This window comes from Oncorhynchus kisutch, linkage group LG17 (assembly GCF_002021735.2).
Source record: "Oncorhynchus kisutch isolate 150728-3 linkage group LG17, Okis_V2, whole genome shotgun sequence".
Taxonomy (NCBI): Eukaryota; Metazoa; Chordata; class Actinopteri; order Salmoniformes; family Salmonidae; genus Oncorhynchus; species Oncorhynchus kisutch.
This window is the reverse complement of record NC_034190.2, coordinates 54,249,162-54,275,353: the sequence shown is the minus strand read 5'-3', so window position 1 is coordinate 54,275,353 and position 26,192 is coordinate 54,249,162. Positions and strand designations below refer to the sequence as shown.

At 41.2% G+C, this 26,192-nt stretch overlaps 1 protein-coding gene across 4 annotated transcripts in view; it reads right to left on the bottom strand.

The window, feature by feature from the left end:
* The window catches only part of LOC109907910 (tyrosine-protein phosphatase non-receptor type 11-like), a 58,409-nt gene extending 33,022 nt beyond the window's left edge, over positions 1 to 25,387 (bottom strand). For 2 of the 4 annotated variants that reach the window (XM_031794093.1, XM_031794094.1), the window contains exon 1: positions 21,625 to 21,742. In XM_031794093.1, coding sequence (XP_031649953.1) covers positions 21,625 to 21,626 — 2 coding nt within the window. In that variant the 5' untranslated portion in view covers positions 21,627 to 21,742. Of the gene's footprint in view, positions 1 to 21,624; positions 21,743 to 25,246 lie in introns of those variants that run through there. The other 2 variants (XM_020506206.2, XM_020506205.2) reach the window with 2 other exon arrangements.
* Between the last annotated feature and the right edge of the window lie 805 nt (positions 25,388 to 26,192).

The window sequence follows — 26,192 nt, the reverse complement described above, 5'->3', positions numbered from 1 at the left end:
GAAATGCACACTAGCGTAATTGAAAAGTATGGCTCTGGTCTGTGTCCTTCTATCACTATCTCCCCCTACATATATCCCTACTGTTCTGTCATAAATAAATAAAAATCAATACTAAAAAGGGGATTGTGACTCCTCTTCATAGCAAAAGATCTATAGATGTCTGAGAAATACAATTTATATGGTTATGCTAAGAAATGCAACATGGAATAATGTTTTTTCCTCATCATAATGTGTGTTTTTCATCATTGGTAGTATGCTAAAGCAGTAAAGCATGTCAGTTGTTTGGAGTTGCAGCTCATGGTTCAGTTAGTTCACAAGGTTAAAACCTCTAACTCAGGGGCCTCCAACCTTTTCTAGCATGAGAGCTAGTGTCATGCGTTTGTTCACCTGCACCCGGACGCATTTGCTAATAACCCATCTGCAACCGCACGACTATATGTGATGAAGTGAAATTCTTAAGCACGCACCCGATCCTAACCCATAAATATAGAAAATGCACTGTACAGTCAGAGATAGTGGAATACATTTTTGACAGGCCTTTTAGATATTAGCCTGTTTCTTCTGATCATTTCCAGCCATTTGGTGGTGGTGTAAAGTACTTAAGTAAAATTACTCTAAAGTACTAATGAAGTCATTTCTTGGGGTATCTGTACTTTACTATTTATATATTTGTCAACTTTTACTACACTGCATTCCTATAGAAAATAATGTACTTTTTACTCTTTACATTTTCCCTGACACCCAAAAGTACTCGTTATATTTTGAATGTTTAGCAGGACAGAAAATGGTCCAATTCAAAGCACTTATCAAGAGAACATCCCTGGTCATCTCTACTGTCTCTGATCTGGCGAGCTCACTAAACACACATGCTTCGTTTGTAAATTATGTCTGAGTGTTGGAGAGTGCCCCCGGCTATCCGTACATTTAAATAACAAGAAAATGGCACAGTCTGGTTTGCTTAATATAAGGAATTTGAAATTATTTATACTTTTGATATTTAAGTATATTTTAGCAATTACATTTACTTTTGATACTTAAGTATATTTAAAACCAAAATACTCTCAAGTAGTATTTTACTGGGTGACTCACTTTTACTTGAGTAATTTTCTATTAAGGTATCTTGACTTTATGACAACCGGGTACTTTTTCCACCACTGCAATTTGGTAGGCTATTTGTTAGTCAACTTGGCTATCATTAGATACATACAGCTTATTTTCTGTCATTACTGGTTGCCCTATAAGACTAAATAAACCCTTGCTCACAAGAATAATGTCGTGGCGGAGATCTTTGTGGGCTATACTCGGCCTTGTCTCAGGATGGTAAGTTGGTGGTTGAAGATATCCCTCTAGTGGTGTGGGGGCTGTGCTTTGGCAAAGTGGGTGGGGTTTTATCCTTCCTGTTTGGCCCTGTCCGGGGGTGTCCTCGGATGGGGCCACAGTGTCTCCTGACCCCTCCTGTCTCAGCCTCCAGTATTTATGCTGCAGTAGTTTATGTGTCGGGGGGCTAGGGTCAGTTTGTTATATCTGGAGTACTTCTCCTGTCCTATTCGGTGTCCTGTGTGAATTTAAGTGTGCTCGCTCTAATTCTCTCTTTCTTTCTCTCTCTCGGAGGACCTGAGCCCTAGGACCATGCCTCAGGACTAACTGACATGATGACTCCTTGCTGTCCCCAGTCCACCTGGCCGTGCTGCTGCTCCAGTTTCAACTGTTCTGCCTTATTATTATTGGACCATGCTGGTCATTTATGAACATTTGAACATCTTGGCCATGTTCTGTTATAATCTCCACCCGGCACAGCCAGAAGAGAACTGGCCACCCCACAAAGCCTGGTTCCTCTCTAGGTTTCTTCCTAGGTTTTGGCCTTTCTAGGGAGTTTTTCCTAGCCACCGTGCTTCTACACCTGCATTGTTTGCTGTTTGGGGTTTTAGGCTGGGTTTCTGTACAGCACTTTGAGATATCAGCTGATGTACCAAGGGCTATATAAATAAATTTGGCAGCAAAGATGTTTATGAACCGAGGAGAAAATGCTAACTGATGCCATTTCCCGGCTTGAAGGACATTAAAAGCTGTTACATGCTTTTGTTAAGATTTCAGTTTGGCTCGGATGCCTATTTTATGTGGTTGAAATACTATCATCTCTTAAGATGCTGAAAGAAATAAAACATTTCTCCTCTCCCGTTCCCAAAAAATTTACATTTGGTGTATAATTTTACTGCAAGAAATACTTAATTCTGCAGGAGTTAATATTATATTAGGCTATGTTAGATATTATAGACCTACGGTCAGTGGCTAGGTTTCCATCCAATTGGTGAATATAAAAAAATAAAAATAAAAATCGCATAAAAACAATCTGTGCATTTTCCCACTAGTGATATTTCCATCAAATTGACTTGTTGCGGATAAAAGGCTGTGCGTGATGACATAGTGTACATAAAAATACCATTTGTAGTTCAATTCCTATGTACCGTGGCATTTTCAACTCTACTGATGGTTCTCTCACAACAACCAAAAAAATTCTGTTATATAGCGAGTCTGCCCACTGCGCACTGTTGGCTAGAGCACACATATGACTAACGGACAAAAGAATGAGATGATTTTTATTTGTCAAACGGCAGCCAACAATCGATCATCATGTCACCAGAATAAGACCGTCAATATTTATTTGAAAGGAGCATCAACCTCATCACCTTGCACTTTCGCCACCCTGTGAAGTTCATAATTTATTTAATCTGTAACCTAATAAACTGCATGCTTTCCCGAGTCGTAGTGGGAGGACCACACAACATGTCATCGCGTGACTAAGTTTAGTTCGATATGGTTATTTATATGAATATTTACACATCATTCTTGCATAATTAATTTTAAAAAGACAAAAACATCCCACCTAGAAGTCCCCATCTAATTTGTATAGCACCTCAAACATAACACTGCCATCATCCTCTTTCACCACATCTTTCCCAAACATTAGACGACTGTTCTGTTCCTCCCTTCTAGATATTTTCAACTCTCCATTTTGCAGCTTTTCTCTTCTTGAATTAATCTACATTGTTCATTTTGCCTCAGTGGATCAACATTAACTTTTTCTGCCCAAGTTTCCAAAAGCATTTGGCAATTGATGTGTATTGGTGCGCTACAGTTAGCTTTAGGGCTAACGGCAGATTAACATAATGAAAAAATAAGGATATTCAACCTGACCGCCATCCACCCGCCCTTCATCTACACAATATTTCTTGACCCTAAACCCGCCCCGCGGGTTGCAGACTGCGGGTTATGAGTCAACTCATAACCTACTTTTATTTATTTGAGCTACTTTTATTTATGAAACATTTCACGAGCAACTCATTAATTTCTTCCTAGCTTTCAAATAATCACTTGTATTTTCCCGAATGTAGCTTTGTTATATTTTTCCTTTTAAATTTAATTTAATTAAAAGAAAAATCTCACAAATTACAATTATTAGTAGAGAAACAATGACAATTCATGTTCTAAGTCCATGCCAATGCTTAAATCAGATCAGAAGACCACTCGAGGGTAAAAGATTTGAGTGTAATACCCCTCTAATTGAGAATTTTAGGAGCGAAGAATGCGCTGGTCGAGCAATATTTTTGCTCCTGCATATGTCATGACAGAGTTTGCAAAACAAAAGCCCACTCGATTGACACTGTAGAAAGAATCCTGATATACACTGAGTGTACAAAACATTAAGAACACCTTTTGCCTCAGAACAGCCTCAATTCGTCGGGCAAGGGCTCTACAAGGTGTCGAAAGCGTTCCACAGGGATGCTGACCCATGTTGACTCCAATGCTTCCCACAGTTGTGTCAAGTTCTTGACAAACCGGTGCGCTTGGCACCTACTATCATACCCCTTTCAAAAGGCACTTAATATTTTGTCTTGCCCATTCACCCTCTGAATGACACACATTCACAATCCATGTTGCAATTGTCCCAAGGCTTAAAAATCCTTATTTAACCGGTCTCCTCCCCTTCATCTACACTGATTGAAGTGGATTTAACAAGTGACATCAATAAGGGATCATAGCTGTCACCTGGACTTACCTAGTCAGTCTACGTCATGGAAATAGCAGCGGTTCTTGATGTTTTGTACACAGTGAAATTCTGCCAGGTATACTTTGCAGTTACCATTTAATCGTGAAGGTTTTGGGGAAAGTCTTTGCCTACTCAGAAGACAGTTATTGCTAACTGGCTACACGAAGTGAACGATAAACAGAGGCGCACACCACACAGAGGCAATATTCCTAGAAATGAACTGGCAGATATTGTGTTACGTTTGGCTTTTTAAGCCAATTGTGTCTAACCAGGGGTGGGACAATGTCAATGTGGATTTAATTATATAGTATCTGGGAGCTTGCGGTGTCTGATACTTGTGAGATTTGTTTGTGACAGATTGCAGTGGAGCGTGTGAAAAATACATGCACTTTCTGAATTATTTGGCAAGCTACTCATACAGTAGGTGGGCTAAGAGCTACTGGTAGTTCACAATCAAACTGTTGGAGACCCCTGCTATCACTACTGTGAGGCTAATCTATTACTTATTAGCGTCGCAAGGCCCATTTCCACAAGTGGCTGCTATGGCCAATGAATTTACTATTGTGGCTTTTCAAATCTTGTTAAAGTGCAGAACTGTGAACCTATTTGCATGAAGCATAATGAATAATGACATTAAAACGAGAGCTAACGTTGATTGAGCCCATTGCAATGATGTTGTGAATGGAAAAGAGAGCTCATGGTCCGTTTTGTAGATGCACAAGAGCGGGTTGAGAATTTCCACAAAACACTTTGTTGAATACGCACTTAGATGAATGTAGTGCAATGTTCTGGTATCAGACTTAAAGGTGCAATCTGTAGCTTCTTTGTCTGCTGTGGCCACGAGACAGGTTGCACCCACTTGATGCTTCAACAAACTCACTCTCAAAAAAAAATCTTTGTTCAATTTAATCCAATCGGTGCACAGAATCCTCACAAAGGCCCTCGTCCTTAGTCCTGCCAGGTCAATAAATGACAGGAAACAAACTAAGATGAGCTGTCAAAACAATAGCCTATGAATATTAAAAAACACACCTACTGGGTGTTGTGACACTGTCAATAGTCTGTTACGCCATAAAACAGCTAAAGCCAAACCTCAAGACCTAGTTCACTGCTTTACCAATACCACCCTTTCCTACAACTGCTTGCTACTGCACATCTCCATCAATTGCTTCAGAATCCAAACCATTTAGCGAGCAACAGCACACCAGAGTTTCCATTGAAGTATGCATAAAGTGTGCATACTTCCTTAAAGTATGCATTTGCACATTCCTCGTCATGGATTTACAGGCATTGTATAGGTGCTGTATAAGCTTTGGGTGGGGGGGGGGTAGTTTCCGACATTGTTAAATCCATGACTGAGTGTACACTTTAGGAGAAGTGTGAAGAACCAGGTCGTAGCTACAGTGAATGTAGTGGTGGTTTAAATACAGCCCTACTTTCAGAACACTGTTTACAATGTGTTAAGAAAAACACTGCAGGGGACTTTTGAAGATGACTTAATACAAAATATCAGCGATAGGGGGATTTTGTTAAATGCCAGTGATTCAACACGAGTGGGAAAAGAATAGATTTTGACACTAACATTTAGAGAAACAGTGAGTCACACAGCCCATTCATTTCCACAGCAAAAGATTGCTTTCCTTCCTCCGCTCTTCCCAAAGAAGTATGGACAGTGATACATGCAGCGAGCGCAACAAGAGATCCTTTTATTAAACTTCACATAGAAACTTGATCTGGTAAAGATTGTATGCCCTGGCACAGTAGTGAGTATTTGGGTATTTTCATGTTCATATTTAGGAGAGCAAAAAAAACATGACCAGTGTCATGAAAAAATTAATGTTTTTTTTTTCTCTTAAGGGACTGTATTCATAAGATAAGGACATCAACAGACATGTTAACACTAGGTCTACTTACAAGCCTTGTGAGACTTTCGTACAGCCTTCAAGTAGCCGTGAAACACACATCCTTTCATATTTCTGTTTGATGGCAAAACTATGGATCCAATTTAACCGGACTCGTGGGGAGCTTGAGCTCAACCGCTGGGCAAACATCTATATCGATTAAGTCCCTACAACGTCAAACGAGTAAAACCCAGTCCTTGGAATGGCGGATCGTTGTCCTGTGCCTTCGCTCCGAACCTCCGGTGGAATTGCACTCAGATCAGGATGAATCACGCTTTATTGACAGCTTGTCATTCACAAAGCAGATTCACATGAGAGAAAAAGAGAGACAGAGGGTGAAACAGAGAGAGAGAGAGAGAGATGTCAACAGTAGACAGTTGTGGAGCTGATGGAAGAGGGAACAGACGGGGCCAAAGCCACGGGAAGCTGCAGACATCTGGGGACTGACACTGGCCCAGATTGCACCTGACCCCCTCATCCACCCAGGCACCATGCTTTTTCTCATTCCAAGCCCAGGAGATTACTGAGGAACTTTTCAAACAGCAGCAAATCATAACCGATTACCACTGGCATTCACCAAGGGATTAGACACAAATACATGGCAGGGGGGGAATGAACAAGGCTGTCTCTGATATCATCAAATGCCCAAGCTGTGGCATTAACATTGGACTGGGATATAGAGCAATTGTTTTTGCGTGTGGAGACTCAGAAACACACCTGATGTACTGTAGAATAGGGATCACTATGGTCCACCTGGTTCAAAAACAAGCAGTCAGTAGGAGATAAGAGGAATGACAAGTACATGACTGTTACCAGTACAATACATTGTATTGCTGTAGTAGCAAGATGACAGCAATGTAGTGTTTTATTATTTTTTTTGGTATTCAATCTTTTTCTGTGAGTTGTTGAGCACGTTTGACATTTCTAACAGTCAACTTTTTCTCTATTTGAAATTTCAGCAGCACCATGCTCTGTATACCAAGCTATAATAACTACAAATCCCATTCTCGGAGCCAAAATCAATGTTTCTGTCAAGGATGGCGAGGCACACCAAACACTTTCCATCCTGTGCATTACCACAGGCCTAAATGTTCCATGACTGCCATGACCTCAAGACAAACCAAACCAAATAGCAGGGTCGTATTAACTAGGCACCAAATGGAAGAAAACACACTGAAACAGGGAGTGACTACATGGATTTGTCGAATAAGATACTTTTTTTTGTTTTCCTTCGTTAAAATGTTTTGCTACAGTGTGCACAAATGAATACGGCCCGATATGTGTGAAAACGTAACATAAAAAGGTCGTTCCAGTTCCTTGTTTCAATCACAGCGGACAAGAATCAAGCTCATCTCTACTAAGCAGTATAGCCTTACGTGCCAGTCTTCCAGATTATCCTACGATACAATGCGAGTATGGCGTCAGGCTTTGCAAAACCTAACTATGCACTTTACAGAGAATACCATACGGCAGAGGTTGGACATAGCTACATGAAACAGTTATGTCTTCTATAATACTCCACTTTGTATGACAGTACCTTTAACATTGTACTATTCTACACATGGCTCTGTGGCTTAGCTGTGCAGAAGAGGGAACTATTGCTCAGTACAGGGGGAGGAAGGGGAACATAAACTAAATGTAAAGGAGAAATACTGTAGCGCACATTTTTATGTCTATTAGATTTCTGCTGTACAACCAGTCCTTTCATAATCATATATAGTATTATAATTACACCATTACATAATGTGGTAATACAAAAAAAAGAGGTAAGTCTAAATAAACAAGCTCCACATCCTCCTGATCACACTGCTGCCCACCAGTTGTTACTTGAACTATGAGTATGTGCAACATTCTATGTACAGTACCAGTCAAAAGTTTGAACACACCTACTCATTCATGGGTTTTTCTTCATTTTTACTATTTTCTACATTGTAGAACAATAGTGAAGACCTCAAAATGATGAAATAACACATATGGAATCATGTAGTAACCAAAAAAAGTGTTAAACATATTTTATATTTGAGATTTTTTAAAGTAGACACCCTTTGCCTTGATGACAACATTGCACACTCTTGGCAAAATATTGAAAAAGTTATCCTTTTTAAATAAAACTAAATTCATCAAATGTTCACCAAATAATGGATTAAAAACACACGGTTTTGCAATGAAGGTCTACAGTAGCCTCAACAGCACCATGGTGTAGCCGGAGGACAGCTAGCTTCTGTACCCTTCTGGGTACATTGACTTCAATACAAAACCTAGGCGGGTCATAGTTCTCACCCCCTTCCATAGACTTAGACAGTAATTATGACATCTTCCGGAGGACATCCTCCAATCTATCAGAGCTCTTGAAGCATGAACTGATATGTTGTCCACCCAATCAAAGGATCAGATAATGAATCTAGTACTGAAAGCATAAGCTGCAGCTAGGTAGCACTGCAGTGCATGACATGTGGTGAGTAGTTGACTCAGAGAGGGAAAGACAATAGTTGAATAGTTTTGAGCAAATTAATTTCTTCCAAAATGAAGGAGAAGCAAGAGAAAGACAAAGAGAGGTTTCATTATTTATTTATCACTTTCTTAGCTAGCAAATGGAGCTAGCTACTTTAACCTACTCAAACACCTTGCTCAAGCAGAGAGATACTATGTTAGCTAGCTGGCTATCCAACACAACACTGGAACTCTTCAAAGTCAAGGTAAGCTTTTGGTTTTACAAATGTATTGCCACCGGGGCACACCGGTGTAACTGCTAAACTGCTTACTGACGGTACACTGTAACATTACTGCATGATTGTAGCGAGTTTACTAACGCATTCGTTTTATTAGCTATGCTGATTATGACGTTACTTTAGCTAATATTGCGACAACGATGTAGGCCGTGTATAGCGGTTATAATATGGTTTGGCTTGAAAAGTTTTTTGTTTTGTTTTGCCTGGTCACATACAGCTGATCTGTTGTGCATTGAAGTCCACAAGTAAAGGTTAACTAGGCAAGTCAGTTAAGAACAAATTCTTATTTACAATGACGACCTACCAAAAGGCCTCCTGCGGGGATGGGACCTGAGATTAAAAATAAATATAGGACAAAAACACACATCACGAAAAGAGAGACAACACTACATAAAAGAGAGACCTAAAACATAGCAAGGTAGCAACACAACATGACAACAATATGGTAGTAACAACATGGTAGCAGCACAAAACATGAAACAAACACTATTGGGCACAGATAACAGCACAAAGGGCAAGAAGGTAGAGACAACAATACATCACGCAAAGCAGCCACAACTCTCAGTAAGAGTGTCCGTTATTGAGTCTTTGAATGAAAAGAGTTTGTGTTTGTTGCAGCTTGTTCCAGTCGTTAGCTGCAGCGAACTGAAAAGACGAGCAACCCAGGGATGTGTGTGCTTTCTGGAACTTTAACAGAATGTGGCTGGCAGAACGGGTGTTTTATGTGGAGGATGAGGGCTGCAGTAGATATCTCAGATAGGGAGGAGGGAGGAGTGAGGCCTAAAAGGGTTTTATAAATAAGTTGATGCGAGAAGAATGCTCATTAAAAAAAAATGGCACCGACCACTACTGGGACATACAGTATATGGTATTCTGGGGTGCTGCCATCTTGAATACACAGTCCCGTAGAGTAGAGTACACCACTTGGATTGTATTGTGTTGACTGGGGTCCAGACTAGACTTGATTTTGTTATTAATCTGACATTTTTTACTGGGTCATGGGAAGAAAAAAAAAAAAAGTCTACCAATCAGAAAAAATGCCATGTGTTACTATAGTAATCCCAGACAAGCAGCTTTTTAAGTCAGCCCAGCATTGTGGTCACTCGTTTCAACTGATGAAACAATGGCAGCCCACTCAGACCATGTAGTCTCTGAACCCGTTAAAGCATAAAAGATACACACTTGTTGACCCTGCGAAAATCACCATTGCTCTGTAATAACAACTAACAACCAACATTACTGGTATCTTTTCTGCACAATTTATACAACAGTTTTTGGAGTGAATCACATGTATTTTATTAGGATCCCCCTTAGCTGTTGCAAAAGCAGCAGCTACTCTTCCTCGGGTCCACACAAAACATGACATAATACAGAACATTAATAGACAAGAACAGCTGAGTACAGAACTACATAAAAAATGTTTTAAAGACACACGTAGCCTACATATAAATACATACAAACTGTCTAGGTTAAATAGGGGAGAGGCATTGTGCCATGAGGTGTTGCTATATATAATGTTTTTTAAACCAGGTTTGCTGTTTATTTGAGCAATATGAGATGGAACGGAATTGCATGCAAAAATGGCTCTATATAATACCGTATGCCTTCTTGAATTTGGAGACTGTGAAAAGACCCCTGGTGGCATGTCAGGGAGATAAGTGTGTGTGTCAGAGTTGTGTGTAAATTGACTATGCAAACTATTTGGGATTTAACACATTGTTTCTTACAAAAAGAAGTGATGCAGTCAGTCTCTCCTCAACTCTTAGCCAAGAGAGACTGCATAGAATGTATATCAGCCCTTTGAATACAATGAAGAGCAAGATGTGCTGCTCTGTTCTGGGAAGCCTGCAGCTCAACTAGGTCTTTCCTTGCAGCACTGGACCACACGACTGGACAATAATCAAGTTAAGACAAAACTAGAGAATGCAGAACTTGCTTTTTGGAGTGTGCTGTCAGAGAAGCAGAGCATGGCCTCCCAGGTGGCGCAGTGGTCTAGGGAACTGCAACGCAGTGCTAGCTGTGCCACCAGAGACTCTGCGCCCAGGCTCTGTCGCAGCCGGCCGCGACCGGGAGATCCGTGGGGCGACGCACAATTGGCCTAGCGTTGTCCGGGTTAGGGAGGGTTTGGCCGGTAGGGATATCCTTGTCTCATCGTGCACCAGCGACCCGTGGCGGGCCGGGCGCAGTGCATGCTAGCCAGGTTGCCAGGTGCATGGTGTTTCTTCCGACACATTGGTGCGGCTGGCTTCCGGGTTGGATGCGCGCTGTGTTAAGAAGCAGTGCGGCTTGGTTGGGTTGTGTATCAACCTTCTTCTCTCCCGAGCCCGTACGGGAGTTGTAGCGATGAGACAAGATAGTAACTACTAACAATTGGATACCACGAAATTGGGGAGAATTTTTTTTTTTTAAAGCAGAGCATCTCTTTACAGACAGACCTCTCCCCATATTTACAACCATTGAATCTATATGTTTTGACCATGACAGTTTACAATCTAAGGCAACATCAAGTAATTTAGTCGCCTCAACTACACCATTAATTTCCATAGAACATAGGGAATGATTTGTACCAAATACAATGCTTAGAGTTGTTCAGGACCAGTTTATCACTGGCCACCCATTCCAAAACACATGCAACAATGTTCAGAGAGCTTTGTTTTGATATTGAAACAAATGCCCGACAAAGTGGCCGACGCTTTGTGTCCATTGCAGGTCAACGTGCAAGAGAGAGTGGTCAGTATCCTTTTCTGTTTTGGGCTTTAGTCCATCTAGTCTGCAACCCCCACCCCAATGCACTTAAACACACACGCGCACCCTCGCCTGCCTGCTAATGGGGATCAGGCAGGAGGTCACCCCTTGTTTGACCCCTGACCCCACAATAGAACAAAGAGCACTTCTCACCAATTACTGCACTAATCCTCCCCTCTCTCTCTCTCTCTCCCTGGCCTGAGCTACTCTGAGAGGGACCACACTGCCCAGGTCTATCCCCAAACACTTAACATGCTCACTTCCCTCAGAAAGCTCTAACACGGACCACATGTCCACAAATAAGCACACCCACTCAGTCCACTCCAGCCAGACCCTCCAAAATGCACACAAGGTTATGAACTGTCAACCATTGAAGCCTGAGACCAACTTGACCAAGTGCGTTGCACTAGCAACATAACAGCAGCAATCTACTGGTAAGACCCAATGCATGTGGGTGGAAAAGAAAGAGGCTGTTAATGAATGTCAGGAAGTGAATGAGAGTTTTCTCCCCCTACCTAACCATTCTGGTCGGAGCTTGTCAGAGCCCCCCGGTTCAGTTGCCTCAGAGCTTAGTAATCCAGCCCGGCACGGTTACACAAGGAGGGGAAGGGAGGGAGGAACGAGGGGGGAGGGCAGGGACTTGTAGGAGTGCTGCCTCTGCGGGTTTAAGCAAGAGAGGCGGGGGCATTTAAGCTGGGATTTGGATGAGTGCAAAGGGCCTTGATCGGTTCATCGGAGCGGCTATCAGGCTGTCCCTCTGGGGACCTACATGACACGACACCGTCTCCACTCCAACTGAAGACCCCTACTCCTAATTCAGACTTCCTTCCTTGTGGTTGCCAGTTCCCAAGCAAGGCACATTGAAAGGTCTAGTCTACATGCACAGTAGGACATTACTGACCTCCTTGCCTAGTAAGGATGTATAACATAGAAAACTATGTAAAGTCTCTATGCTCTCTACTGGCATATTGGAGTCTATGTTGCTGTTATGTGGGAGATAAATGGTGGACATACAGTTGTACTGGTGGATACAGTTGTACTGGTGGATACAGTAGCTGGCCTACATGAGTTAGTTCTGGCATTTTCAAATGATGCTGATGCCTGATGAAATGCTTAAATTACATTGCAACACAATATTAAATGCATTTAACACAAATTAAACATTCAGGAAAAAATGGAAGTGTAACAAATGGAGAATATCTTGAAATTATCTAGAAATTGATCAAATCGGATAGAAGATGAAAGCACTGAAATTAGACATGCCAATGATTGCACTCTTTTAAGAATGGCAAGATGCAGTGCTTTCGGAAAGTATTCAGACCCCTTGACTTTTTCCACATTCTGTTAGGTTACAGCCTTATTCTAGAAATTAAATTGTTTTTTTCTCCTCATAAATCTACACACAATACCCCATAATGTGAAAGCAAAAACAGGTTGGCTAATTTATAAAAATGTAAAATATTCAGTATTCAGACCCTTTACTCAGCACTTTGTTGAAGCACCTTTGGTAGGGATTACAGCCTTGAGTCTTCTTGGGTATGGCGCTACAAGCTTGGCACAGCTGTATCTGGGGAGTTTATCCCATTATTTTCTGCAGATCCTCTCAAGCTCTACCATGTTGGATGGGAGCGTTGCTGCACAGCTATTTTCAGGTCTCTTCAGAGATATTCGATCGGCTTCAAGTCCGGGCTCTGGCTGGGCTACCCAAGGACATTGAGACTTGTCCCGAAGCCCCTCCTGCGTTGTCTTGGCTGTGTGCTTAGGGTCGTTGTCCTGTTGGAAGGTGAACCTTTGCCCCATTCTAATGTCCTGAGCACTCTGGAACAGGTTTTCCTCAAGGGCCTCTCTGTACTGTGCTCTGTTAATCTTTGCCTCAATCCTGATGAGTCTCCCAGTCCCTGCTGCTGAAAAACATCCCCACAGCATGATGCTGCCACCACCATGCTTCACAGTATTGATGGTGCCAGGTTTCCTCCAGACGTGACACTTGGCATTCAGCCCAAGGAGTTTGATCTTGGTTTCATCTGACCAGAGAATCTAGTTTCTCATGGCCTGAGAGTCCTTTAGGTGCATTTTGGCAAACTCCAAGCGGGCTGTCATGTGCCTTTTACTGGGGAGTGGCTTCCGTCTGGCCACTCTACCATAATGGCCTGATTGGCGGAGAGCTGCAGAGATGGTTGTCCTTCTGGAAGGTTCTCCCATCTCCACAGAGGAACTCTGGAGCTCTGTCAGAGTGACCATTGGGTTCTTGGTCACCTCCCTGACGAAGGCCCTTCTCCCGATTGCTCAATTTGGCCCGGGTGGCCAGCTCTAGGAAGAGTCTTGGTGGTTCCAAACTTCTTCCATTTAAGAATGATGGAGGCCCCTGTGTTCTTGGGGACCTTAAATTCTGCAGACATTTTTTGGTACCCTTCCCCAGATCTGTGCCTCGACACAATCGTGTCTCAGGGGCTCTAGGGACAATTCCTTTGACCTCATGGCTTGGTTTTTGCTCTGACATGAACTGTCAACTGTGGGAACTTATATAGACAGGTGTGTGCCTTTCCAAATCATGTCCAATCAATTGAATTTACCACAGGTGGACTCCAATCAAGTTGTAGAAACATCAAGGATGATCAATGTAAACAGGATGCACCGGAGCTCAATTTCGAGTCTCGTTGCAAAGGGCCTGAATACTTATGTAAATAAGTTAGTTCTGTTTTTTTTATTTTAATATATTTGCAAAAATTCTAAAAACCTGCTTTTGCTATGTCATTTTGGGGCATTGTGCGTAGACTGCAGATTTTTTTATTTTATTAAGGTTATTAAGGCTGTAACGTAACAAAATATGGGAAAAGTCTAAGGGTCTGAATACTTTCCGAAAGCACTGTATATGATTACTTACATTTGAGAGGAATAATCACAATGGAGAATTGCTCCTGCATGTCAAGCAAGACATTGTGGATGAATAAAGATAGCCATGACGCTGACAAGGACAAAAGCAAACATTTTAATTTTGAGTAGCATTCAATGCTCAGCCATGCCATCTACTTCACCAATAAATAAAGAATATACATTATAAGTCACACTGAAGTCAAGAAACCAGTTGACTTTTCCCAGAAAGCTCACGTCACTAGCAGCCTGTGCCCAGACATGACACCTTGAGGCCAGGCCAGTTTATTAAGAGTTCCCCATTTTAAACCCTGTGCTTAAGCTTGATCCGGTCCCAGGGGTCCTATTCAGTCTGCTCTGAAGATGCTAATGGTTAACAAGTTCACCCTCAAGAGCCTGCAGGCTCCTCTATTGCCTTTCATTGGCGCGTAAATAGACATAAGCATTGTTCTTAGAAATTATAAAGGCTAACACATGGTTATAACAAGTTAAAGCATTATACCTGAATGCTTTAGGTAAAATGTTACAATGGTATTCATACAATAAACCAATGTGTTGTGGTATGAGTGGACAGCCCTTCCGTATACCTATTCGCTGAAAAACCAGAATGGGATTTTTTTGTCAAACTATGATTTGGTTGGTTGTTGTGTAAGTCTGGGGCAAATGTGTTTGCCCTTTCACTTTTTCTGTATGCAGAGTTGAATGATTAACTGGTAGTATCCATGCTTGTCCCATCTCTCACTGAGAAATCGCTTTCGGGAAAAAAGTGAAAAAATCTTGTTTTTCGTTTTGTTTACCCATTTAGACAACTTGACTTACTGTACTATAAATTACACAAGTTAAAAATACAATTGGAAATATAAAAATACATGAAGTATGCCCTTTCTGTGGTGTCCTCATGCTACAAGTATCATAGTTATCTTCACAGAACATGACTGCAGGAGTGACTCAGGGCTTTCCAAGAATAGGTTTTCCTTGACAACTACCAGGCGCTTCACTTCCTTGTATTATGCATTGAGCACTGGGAGGGAGAGAGAAAGAGAGCGAGAGAGGAGAGAGAAATAAAACTGTCATTGAGAGACTTGCATAAAATTCCACATACAGAGCGAGAGAGCATGAGGTAGAGCGAGGGAGAAGGGTAGAAGAAGGGAAAGAGAGGAAGGGAGAGCAACACAGTCAGAGCCATGGCTCAGCGGACAAACATAGCAGAGCGCTAGCTTGCTCAGACAGACAGGGGAAACAGAGGCCCCACGTGCATCCAGCACGCCAGGCTCTCTATCCTCTTACATAATGTCTCAAGTTCAATACAGCCGTGGCTATTTAAAGTCCTGGCTAGGCCTGGTGACAAAAAGGTGATATACTTAGTGCCCCGAATGCTGCATGAAAGCCCCGTTAGGGCTATATCGGTCACAGACAAGCCCTGGGGTGTGGATTTTGGTCATGCTGCTGGTATTTTTAGAACAGCTGATGATCTTGGGTTATTTACAGTACATGCAGTGCAAACCCACCCTCAGCGGATAGATGCCTCACATCACTATGTAGCCAGCTAGCGTCTAGAAGCTAGCAGTTAACGTAGCGCTTTGATGTTGCGCATGATAGCCATATAAGTATTTGAGGGATATTATGGACTAACCCCATCTGTTTTCAGGGGATGGCTAACTAATCTTCCTGATTGTGTGCACTGATTTTGAAAATCAGGGGGGGGGGGGGGCTTTTACACTTAATTAAAGGACAATCCATTTAACTTGCATGAGCAAGCTAGCACAGGCTATGCACACACAGTTTTAAGAGAGCGCAATCATGCTACTCTGGTTACATGGAGCTATAGGTTCAACTATGGCCAGACAAGGAGTGTGGCATTGCTGTTTTAATATAACCTGACCGTTATACATTGTCTGAGAGTGTACATTGTCATGGCCCATGCCTTGATAACCACCATTGCACATTTGTTGAAGCAAACAGGTTGATCAGTCATAATTTAGAAGAAAGCAGAAAGAAAAACTGACAGTTAAAAATAACCATAGAACGCCTAGACTGCTCTCTTAAAAATGCAACTTTAGCCCCTGGTTGTTAAAATGTATGTTATTGTAATTCCAATTGGAGCAATATTATGAAGTCAGAAATGTACACGTTTAAAGGGATAGTTTTTCATATTTCAAAAACTTTGTCTGGCAGTTGTGAGCTGCCCCTTTAAATGGTATTAGGTAGTCATTAGCCAGTAACAGTGACTTCCTTTTTTCTCTGACCTAAACCTGTTGCCTTTTTTTCACCACACACAAAAACTGCATAGACTTTGACTCATACAGCTACAAATAACAGAAGAAACACATTTCCAACCAAACCAACCAAGGAAATTACAAACTGGCACATAGATTTGAGAGTGCTGTGTATATGCATCAAACAGGTGCTGGAAATTATATCAAAATGTGATAACCTAACCTAACTCAAACACAGCAGGAGGGAAGATTAGAGGATTTGATTCCATTGGTAATTATAGCAGCTCTTATCGTGAATTCCTGGTGACGAGGAAAAGGGCTTCACAGAGTGTCAGAAACATGAGTACTGCTAGTGCTAACGAGAACGTCAATTTGGTGCAAAAGAAGGGTGCATATTAGGCGGTATGGCAGTATTTCGGCTACAGGCGAACTGATGTCAACCAAATGCAAGAGTTATGCAAAAAGAGCTTCAGAGTTGTGGCAACAACAAGAGGCAACCTGACACATTTATTGAACCATTTGAAGAAGAACCAGCCCTTACTTTACAACAATTGCATGGTGAAAAAAAAGACAGCAGCAAACACCCTCAGCCATAGCCAGCCACCTGCGTTAAACAGACATTGATTGCCAATGCGATTTCAAGTGGAACACTCTACGAAAAAACATTGAAATCCCAGAGGCCATCACCGATCTATCACATAGTGTCAACAAGAATCATGTCTTTGGCTGTCAGCCAAGAAGGCTTCAAGAAGATCACAAACACGCTGGACAGGAGATTAAAGATACCATCTCACACATACAGTGCTTTCAGAAAGTATTCACACCCCTTGACTTTTTCCCACATCTGGTTGCGTTACAAGGCGGGTTTGGAATGCCCTCAGAACAGCCTCAATTCATCGGGGCATGGACTCTACACGGTGTCGAAAGCGTTCCAGAAGGATGCCAGCCCGTGTTGACTCCAATGCTTCCCACAGTTGTGTCAAGTTGGCTGGATGTCCTTTAGGTGGTGGACCATTCTTGATACACACGGGAAACTGTCAAATTTGATTTGAAACGCAGCAGCGTTGCAGTATTTTTTTAAACTGCACTGTCGGTTAGGGGCTCGTAAGTAAGTATTTCACGGTAAGGTGTGGTATTCGGCGCATGTGACTAATAAAACTTGATTTGATTCTTGACACAAACTGGTGCGCCTGGCACCTACTACCATACCCTGTCTTGCCCATTCACCCTCTGAATGGCACACACACAAAATCCATGTCTCAATTGTCTCAAGGCTTAAAAATCCTTCTTTAACCTGTCTCTCCCCTTCATCTACACTGATTGAAGAGGATTTAACAGGTGACATCAATAAGGGATCGTAGCGTTCAACTGGATTCACCTGGACAGTCTATTCAGTGTTTCCCAAACTCGGTCCTGGGGACCCCAATGGGTGCACGTTTAGTTTCTTGCCCTAGCACTACATAGCTGATAATCAGCTGTGTAGCACTAGTGCAAAAACCAAAATGTGAACCCCTGTGGGTCTCCAGGACTGAGTTTGGGAAACACTACTATGTCATGGAAAGAGCATTCAACCTCCTGAGTCAATGTTAAAAGCACATTTGGCAACAATTACAGCTTTAAGTCTTTCTGGGTAAGTCTCTAAGGTTAGCATTGTGGGATAAATACAATGTTGTTGATCCATCCTCCGTTTTCTCCTATCATAGCCATTAAACTATGTAACTGTTTTAAAGTCACCATTGGCCTCATGTTGAAATCCCTGAGTGGTTTCCTTCCTCTCCGGCAACTGAGTTAGGAAGGACGCCTGTATCTTTGTTGTGACTGGGTGTAAACATCCAAAGTGTAATTAATAACTTCACCATGCTCAAAGGGATATTCAATGTCTGCTTTTATTTACCCATCTACCAGTAAGTGCCCTTCTTTGCGAGGCATTGGAAAACCTCCCTGGTCTTTGAGGTTAACTCTGTGTTTGAAATTCACTGCTCAACTGAGGGGCTTACAGATCATTTTATTTGTGGGTTACAAAATCATGTTAACCACGATTATTGCACACAGAGTGAGTCTATGCAATTTGTTATGTGACTTGTTAAGCACATTTCTACTCCTGAACATATTTAGGCGTGCCATAACAGAGGGGTTGAATACTTATTGACTCAAGACATTTCAGCTTTTCATTTTTTATTAATTAGTTTTAAAAAATAAAATAAAAAAAGTAAAGATTATTCCACTTTGACATTGAGTATTGTGTGTAGGTCAGTGACACACAACCTCAATTTTAATCAATCTAAAAATGCAGGCTGTAACACAACAAAATGTGGAAAAAGTCAAGGGGTGAGAATACTTTCTAAAGGCACTGTATTTCTCCCAAATTGTAAACCCAACACTGTATAACAAAATTAAGGGAGAAGTTGAAACTCACACGTTGATTATTACCTTTGGTCTAGTAGAACAACCAAGCCCTACATTAGTTTGAAAGTACACTTTATTGATGAGAAGTTTCAACCGAATTGTTGGTGCTTGCAAACACCATAGGCTACTTCACTTGAGATCACATGGGAGAAAACAAACAACAGTCTGGGGTTGAGAGACGCTTTAGCTGCCTGGGGCCTGAATGCGGAACAGCAAGTGTGATTAACGATAACGCCGCAAACGTGGGCCAGACTGGACCAGACTCCAATGTTTTGGACACAGGCTGCACCTTTGCAATTGGTAGGCTACGTGTTACATGTTAAGGCACTTTGACTTCAATTTGAATTATAATAATGATTGAGAGTACTTATACATAATTACACAACCATACACTTCCTATTCCATCTGCAGCCTATGGTGCCCGACTAAATAATTAACTTAGGTTATTAATGTTATTAATTAATTAAGTGCTGCTCTTATAGCACACGATATTTTGATGATCATGTTCATTTTAAAATGTATGTTTGTTTTGTTAATTTGCAGTTGTAATGATCCTATCTGTTAGCATATGTATAACAATGTTGTTTCAATTGGTTTTGTATTCAGTTAGCACAGTATGTCTTCATTCATATGATCTCATTTCAGCAGCGACGTTATCTAACCTGACACTTGTCTGATGGAATAACCAGGTTTTTCCCCAAGTGCCTGAAAATCTCAATTCATAATCGCAATTGCAATATCTGGCAAAACAGTCCAAATTAGATATTTTGTCCAAATCGTGCAGCCATACGATCTCGATTAAGAAAGCAAAATCAAGCTCTTTTTAAACTCCATCTCTGACTCTGCTGGTGATCCTTAAAAAAAAACTGTAAATGCACTGAAGCGTGCAAACTCCTCTTCTACCCTGGCTAAGAAAGTTCTGACTGACTCTGGCATCATAACTGAGAATAATAAACGCATCACTTGTGCCAATCTGCATTTTATCTCGGCAGGCTTTTTATTTGAGAGAAACAGTGGTTTAATTGACCCTGGTCAGTCAATAGGCTGCTCTTCCCTCTGCCAGCCTCTAGGCGACTCGACGGTTAACCCGTCACGTTCTAGTGAATCTTTGTTTTTATTTCAACAATTTACTTCCTGTGATGAGCTAGATGCCTTCCTTAAAAAAGTGGGACTGACAGCGTTTTAACTACTCTGCAGATATGAAACAAACGGACAATCGTAATATCAGTAAAAAAAAATATATAGCAAATTCCCAGTTAATGCTTCAAAACCAACTTTATAGGTTTTAAAAATAGGTTCTATTTGACTCAGAATTACATGACGTACAGTAAGGCATTTGTTGGTATAATAGACGGATACAGTTCAATGCATGATTAATATAATTCACCAATACATTTCTTGGTAGTCCAAAACACATTGCTACCAGGTTGTAAATCACAGCTGACCTGGTACATTGTTTGCTGCCTCCACCCATTCAGGATGCACTGTTTTGAGTTTCAATCATTTTGAACAAAAAAAAGACCATTTTAACTAAGGCTGGAAATGTCAATACAATCAACTATTAGTACATGTACATTTTTAATTTTACCTTTATTTTACTAGGCAAGTCAGTTAAGAACAAATTCTTATTTTCAATGACGGCCTAGGAACAGTGGGTTAACTGCCTGTTCAGGGGCAGAACGACAGATTTGTACCTTGTCAGCTCGGGGATTCGAACTTACGTGTGTGTACTGACATGTATGTATAACTGATAGATGCGCACACACACGCTACATGTTAATGTTTTTAAATGTATGTAAATGGTAAAGTATTTTGTCTGTAATTCATTTCTCGTTATTTGTCAGATCCCAGTAATACTAGCGGTCGCCACTGGTGTCAGCTAATGGGGATCCTAATAAACCAAATCAAAATCCAGTCATAACGTGGCTAATAGGCCAGCACACATCTCAAACACCAGACCCGCGGGCTTAATAGGACACACAAACAAGAATAAATGAGTCAATAGTTGAGTAATCTACTTTCTGAAATGACAGCCTGATGCGCTCGTATCGGTGAATTCAACTTATATTGCGCCGCTTTCGTGTCTCCCGTTTACAGCGCGCAGCAGAGGGAAAGTGTACACACACATGCCACAGTCCAAGCTAGACCACTAAAATGTTGCAGTCTGGCTTCAGTTTTTAAAGATTGACAATGAGGAGCCAAAAAACTAAACCTGCAACAAAACACCATGCAGAGGACAAATATGTAGGTCTATTACAGCAACATTTGAGCAGTAGCCTAGGCTGACTTCTCAAGGACAATACAATTGGAGTGCACCATAAAGCGAGTCTGTAGTCAACCGCAATGGTGATCCATGCAGTTCAAAACAGCTACCACTTCAATAAAGCCATTAGATGCGGTTCATCATAGCGCACTGTGCTTTATTACAGACAGGCGACAGTTTTAGTACTCATCACTGCATCATCTACTAGAAAGTTGGTTGGCCCTCTTTGAAGTCACGTAGGTTAATACATGGGTATTGTTTCATTTATAACAAAAAACGTAGCACCACAGTACCTATCATTACTAAACTTTAGATTTATGAGTTACCACAATCAGTCTCAGGGGTGGCTAACTCTGGAAATTCCTTCTGTCTCTACTGTGTTAACTAAAAGCTGATTTACTTTTCTTGCACCTTATTTGTGAAACGATCTTAAAAATGTACTTACATTTGATGTTCTGGTGCTTCTAGAGCAATTCAGAAAGCTGATTGAGCTTACTGATGAATGTGTTTGTTTGTCTTTCTGCTTGCATTGAGTATTTATACTGTGTGACAAAACATTATGAACACCTGCTCTTTCCATGACACAGCCTGACCAGGTGAATACTATGATTCCTTATTGATGTCACCTGTTAAATCCACCCCAATCAGTGTAGATGAAGGCGAGAGACATGTTAAAGAAGGATGTTTAAGCCTTGAGACAATCAAGACAAGGATTTTGCATGTGTGCCATTTAGAGGGTGAATGAGCAAGACTAAATATTTAAGTGCATTTGAACAGGGTATGGTAGGTACCAGGAACTGAAACGCTGCTGGGTTTTTCACGCTCAACAGTTTCCTGTGTGTATCAAGAATGGTCCACCACCCAAAGGACACCCAGCAAACTTGACACAATTGTGGGAAGCATTGGAGTCAATATGGGCCAGCATCCCTGTGGAATGCTTTTGACACCTTTATAGAGTCCATGCCCCGACAAATTGAAGCTGTTTTTAGGGCAAAAGTGGGTGCAACGCAATATTAGGAATGTGTTCCTAATGTTCTGTACACTCTGTGTATATTTTCAGATGTGTATTTCCTATAGATCAGGTCTCATCTGTACAAAAAAAAAAAAAAGATTTAAAAAAAAGAGACATTGGTCTCAGTATGACTCCCTGATGAAATAAAGGTTAAATAAAATATACAGCACCGGTTTTAGAACGTTTGGGATGTGCCTTACTGAAAATGATACCGTTCATTGAACTCAATGTCACAAACTACTTTGCATTTCATAACAAAACGTAATAGAGAAGGAACACAATAACTATTGGTTGATCTGAAGTGAAAACTGAGACTCAAAAGTTGACTGCTAAATGGTAAGTTCGGTCTTTCCAAGATGGCGCCCAGGCTATTGTTCAGATGACTGTGTCAGAAACTGTTATCCTGTGGCTCACAGGAGCAGGAAGTACTGAGCCTCACACTAAACAGAACTGATGACAAAGGATGGAAAAACACCCACTAACCAACTAGGTTATCAAGATAACAGCATTATGTTTTCCAGAAATATGAAAGGAAAACGAAACATGAAGCAGACTTCCATTTCTTGAGAAAAACTGTCCGAATGTTACTCAGTCCCATTGCTTATTTTCCAAGCTATAAAGGACTATGAAGGTTGGTCTGCCTAATGTTTTCCTTTTTTTTGCCATGGGAAATACCAGTATCAAAATAATATGATACTGTATCGTGACAACCTATAACCAACTAACTCCAATTCAATACTACTAGTGTTTCCCCTACCATTACTTAGATGATGGAAGCCCCTCTGCCTATATCAACTGCCAGAATAAATGCACCGAATCGAACGCCACATCCAGGCAGTATTAATGATGCACTTTGTTCTCAAAGAACAGAAACATAAGCCTTTGCATTTTCTCACAATGACTGCATTGCTAAATGACATTGTTGTTATCTAACATCCATGAATTTGTTTGCACAGCTTTACTTCTACCATACCGTGGCAATCCCGCTTTTGGAAACTTTGATGTGATGCATCTCTCTCACTCAGAGCATACTCTTATAGGGGTGTCTATGTACACCGTCAACCCGTAGGATTGCTGACATGGTGCATTTTGAGTCCATACTCTTCATAATAAACATCTCTTCATCCACAGACTCAGCAGAACATTGGAAAATACTGCCCAAGACAACATTTGTGGGTAAAGCTCAAATCAACTTCCCGATGCCTTCATCTGTATCAATCCAAAATAGCCCTATACCCCCCTCTACTTTTTTTACAGTTATTATATTACGGTACAACTGGTTACAAACACAAACCTCATGGTTTGTTTCGTATTTTGTCAAATGTTTGATGTTTATGAATGTTATTTTGTGTACTGTGGGCCAATTCGACTTGCAGGTATATGCAACTGCCCACCTGTAGACTAGATGTCAACAAAGGCATTACCAGAGATATGCATATAATGACGATATAATGTCTCCGCCCTAACAATGGGATTTGTTGTCCACAGAGCAGAACGGAGGGCTTTCAAGCTTCTGCCTATTCCTCTCTTTGGATTGGTGGATACACCTCGTTAATTGAATAATTTGGGGAATATTTGATGAGGGGTATTCAATGCAGAGATTATTTTCTAGCCTCATGAATATGCATATACAGTCTCGAATTTCACTTCTATTAGAATAAGCCTCATATCAAAATAGCAATTCATGTTTATCTTGACTAAATTTGACACTCATTGCTCCACATACAAACAAATTCTCACCTGCTTAATAATTAAGGATCTGCTTAGGGTGGACAGATTTTGGGTAGAGATAGGGCTCTCGGTTTGGCTCTCTCTAGCATAACATAACCACACAGAAGTAGATTTATGAGTAAAGTTACACACTTCCCTCAAAAAGCATAATATACATATGGTTAAATGGTTTGACCTTGTACAGAAAATGTAACAGAAATGTCTTGATTGATATTGCAACGAACAGCCTTTGCTGAACTCAAATACATCCTACAGTTGTGGTACTTAAGTGGTTGTACTACAGTTAAAGGCCCAGTGGGGAGCTTTTTGGGGTGACCCCTAAGAGGAAGAGAAGAGAGAGGTTTCACTCTTGCCAGAATCTGTAAAAAAGAAATTGCCCAATGCGTTTCTATGAGTTCATTTTGGACCTAAGCTTGTCGCCTGCCTTCCTGTCTTTGGGATAACAACTCCCATTGTTAAGGCATGAGACATGAGCATCTCATCATTATACAGATCTCTGGCGACCTGAACAAATTAACATAGAAATGTGAGTTATAGATCTATCATTCTCATTGAAAGCAAGTCTGAGAATCAGATATGTGGTGGCTACATTCAGATTATTTTTGCATTTTCTTATGAGGCGACTGACACTACCCACTGGACACAGAAATCAACTAAACATCTATTCCAACGTTGATCAACCAGTGCGTGCCCACTGGGTACATTTAAAAATGTCTTATTTACTGACATTAATAAGATATGAGGGGACACATTTCAGTTAATAATTGAACAACTTTGTTGCATTCCAACGACAAATACAGAGCACTCTGCAAAAGCCAAACCATGCACCTTGATATCAAAGGCCAACTTCTGCCCATTTCCTACACAGCAGAGAGAGAGAGCGCACTGGGGCTAGAGCAAATAAAACCCTCGTTTAAAGAAGACCCATCCACCCAATGAACAGTCGCTTTTATATCAATCTATTATTCAACGTCACATTAGTTTAGCGATGTCCCATAGCTTACAAGCGTAAAATGATCAGACGAAAGTAATAGCGTATTCCACCTAATTGCCAATGACAGTTTTATTGCAACTCTGAACTCACATTAAATAACTTTTGTCACACAAATAGGCTACAAGATGCCGACAAAGCGAAAAATACCCCTAATTGAAGCAACCATTGTGGGCTTCGTGCGTTTTAAAGAGTCGGAGAAAATGCATAGTACTTTTGCTCGTAAGCGGAAGGTCCCAAACATGTCCTGTGATAAGTCATGAAACGCTGTTTACAATGGGTGAAAGGACTATTCCCGGTTCGTTCCATGGTTTTCGATAAAACCCGTCTTACCTGCGAGACGTCATAGCAGTCTTAGAAAGCTGTCTTCGAATGAGAAGGGAAAGTCAAATAAAGTGAACGTTCCCTTTACGTCTTCGCCGTGTCGCTGTTGGACAGCGTGCACTCAGGAGGGCGTTTATTGAACAATGTTCAACTCCAAAGACAAATTATCGCAGCACACCCCGCCTCCAAAACCCACAGTCATATTCATTGTACCACGCGGTCCCTGCAGCTTAAACATAAACTACACACGTTCAGTCTATTCCAGGGGCGCAACTTTAGTTTTAGAAGTCGGGGGTAACTTGATGGGGGTCTGGGGTTCCTCCCATTTTTGGGGGCATCCATGGCCCTTCTAGCCTTCTCTATTTAGAGCAACATAAAGTCAGCAAAAATGGCCAGTCATCAAGCTAGGTAAGAGATCATTATTAAATATGTTTAAGTGATTGATAAGACTGAACTAGATCATTGATAATTTAATAATCAATATTATCTTGTGTTGCACCTTTAATCAATAGCCTAACCAAATCAAATCAAATTTATTTATATAGCCCTTCATACATCAGCTGATATCTCAAAGTGCTGTACAGAAACCCAGCCTAAAACCCAAACAGCAAGCAATGCAGGTGTAGAAGCACGGTGGCTAGGAAAAACTCCCTAGAAAGGCCAAAACCTAGGAAGAAACCTAGAGAGGAACCAGGCTATGTGGGGTGGCCAGTCCTCTTCTGGCTGTGCCGGGTGGAGATTATAACAGAACATGGCCAAGATGTTCAAATGTTCATAAATGACCAGCATGGTCGTATAATAATAAGGCAGAACAGTTGAAACTGGAGCAGCAGCACGGCCAGGTGGACTGGGGACAGCAAGGAGTCATCATGTCAGGTAATCCTGGGGCATGGTCCTAGGGCTCAGGTCCTCCGAGAGAGAGAGAAAAAAAGAGAGAATTAGAGAGAGCATATGT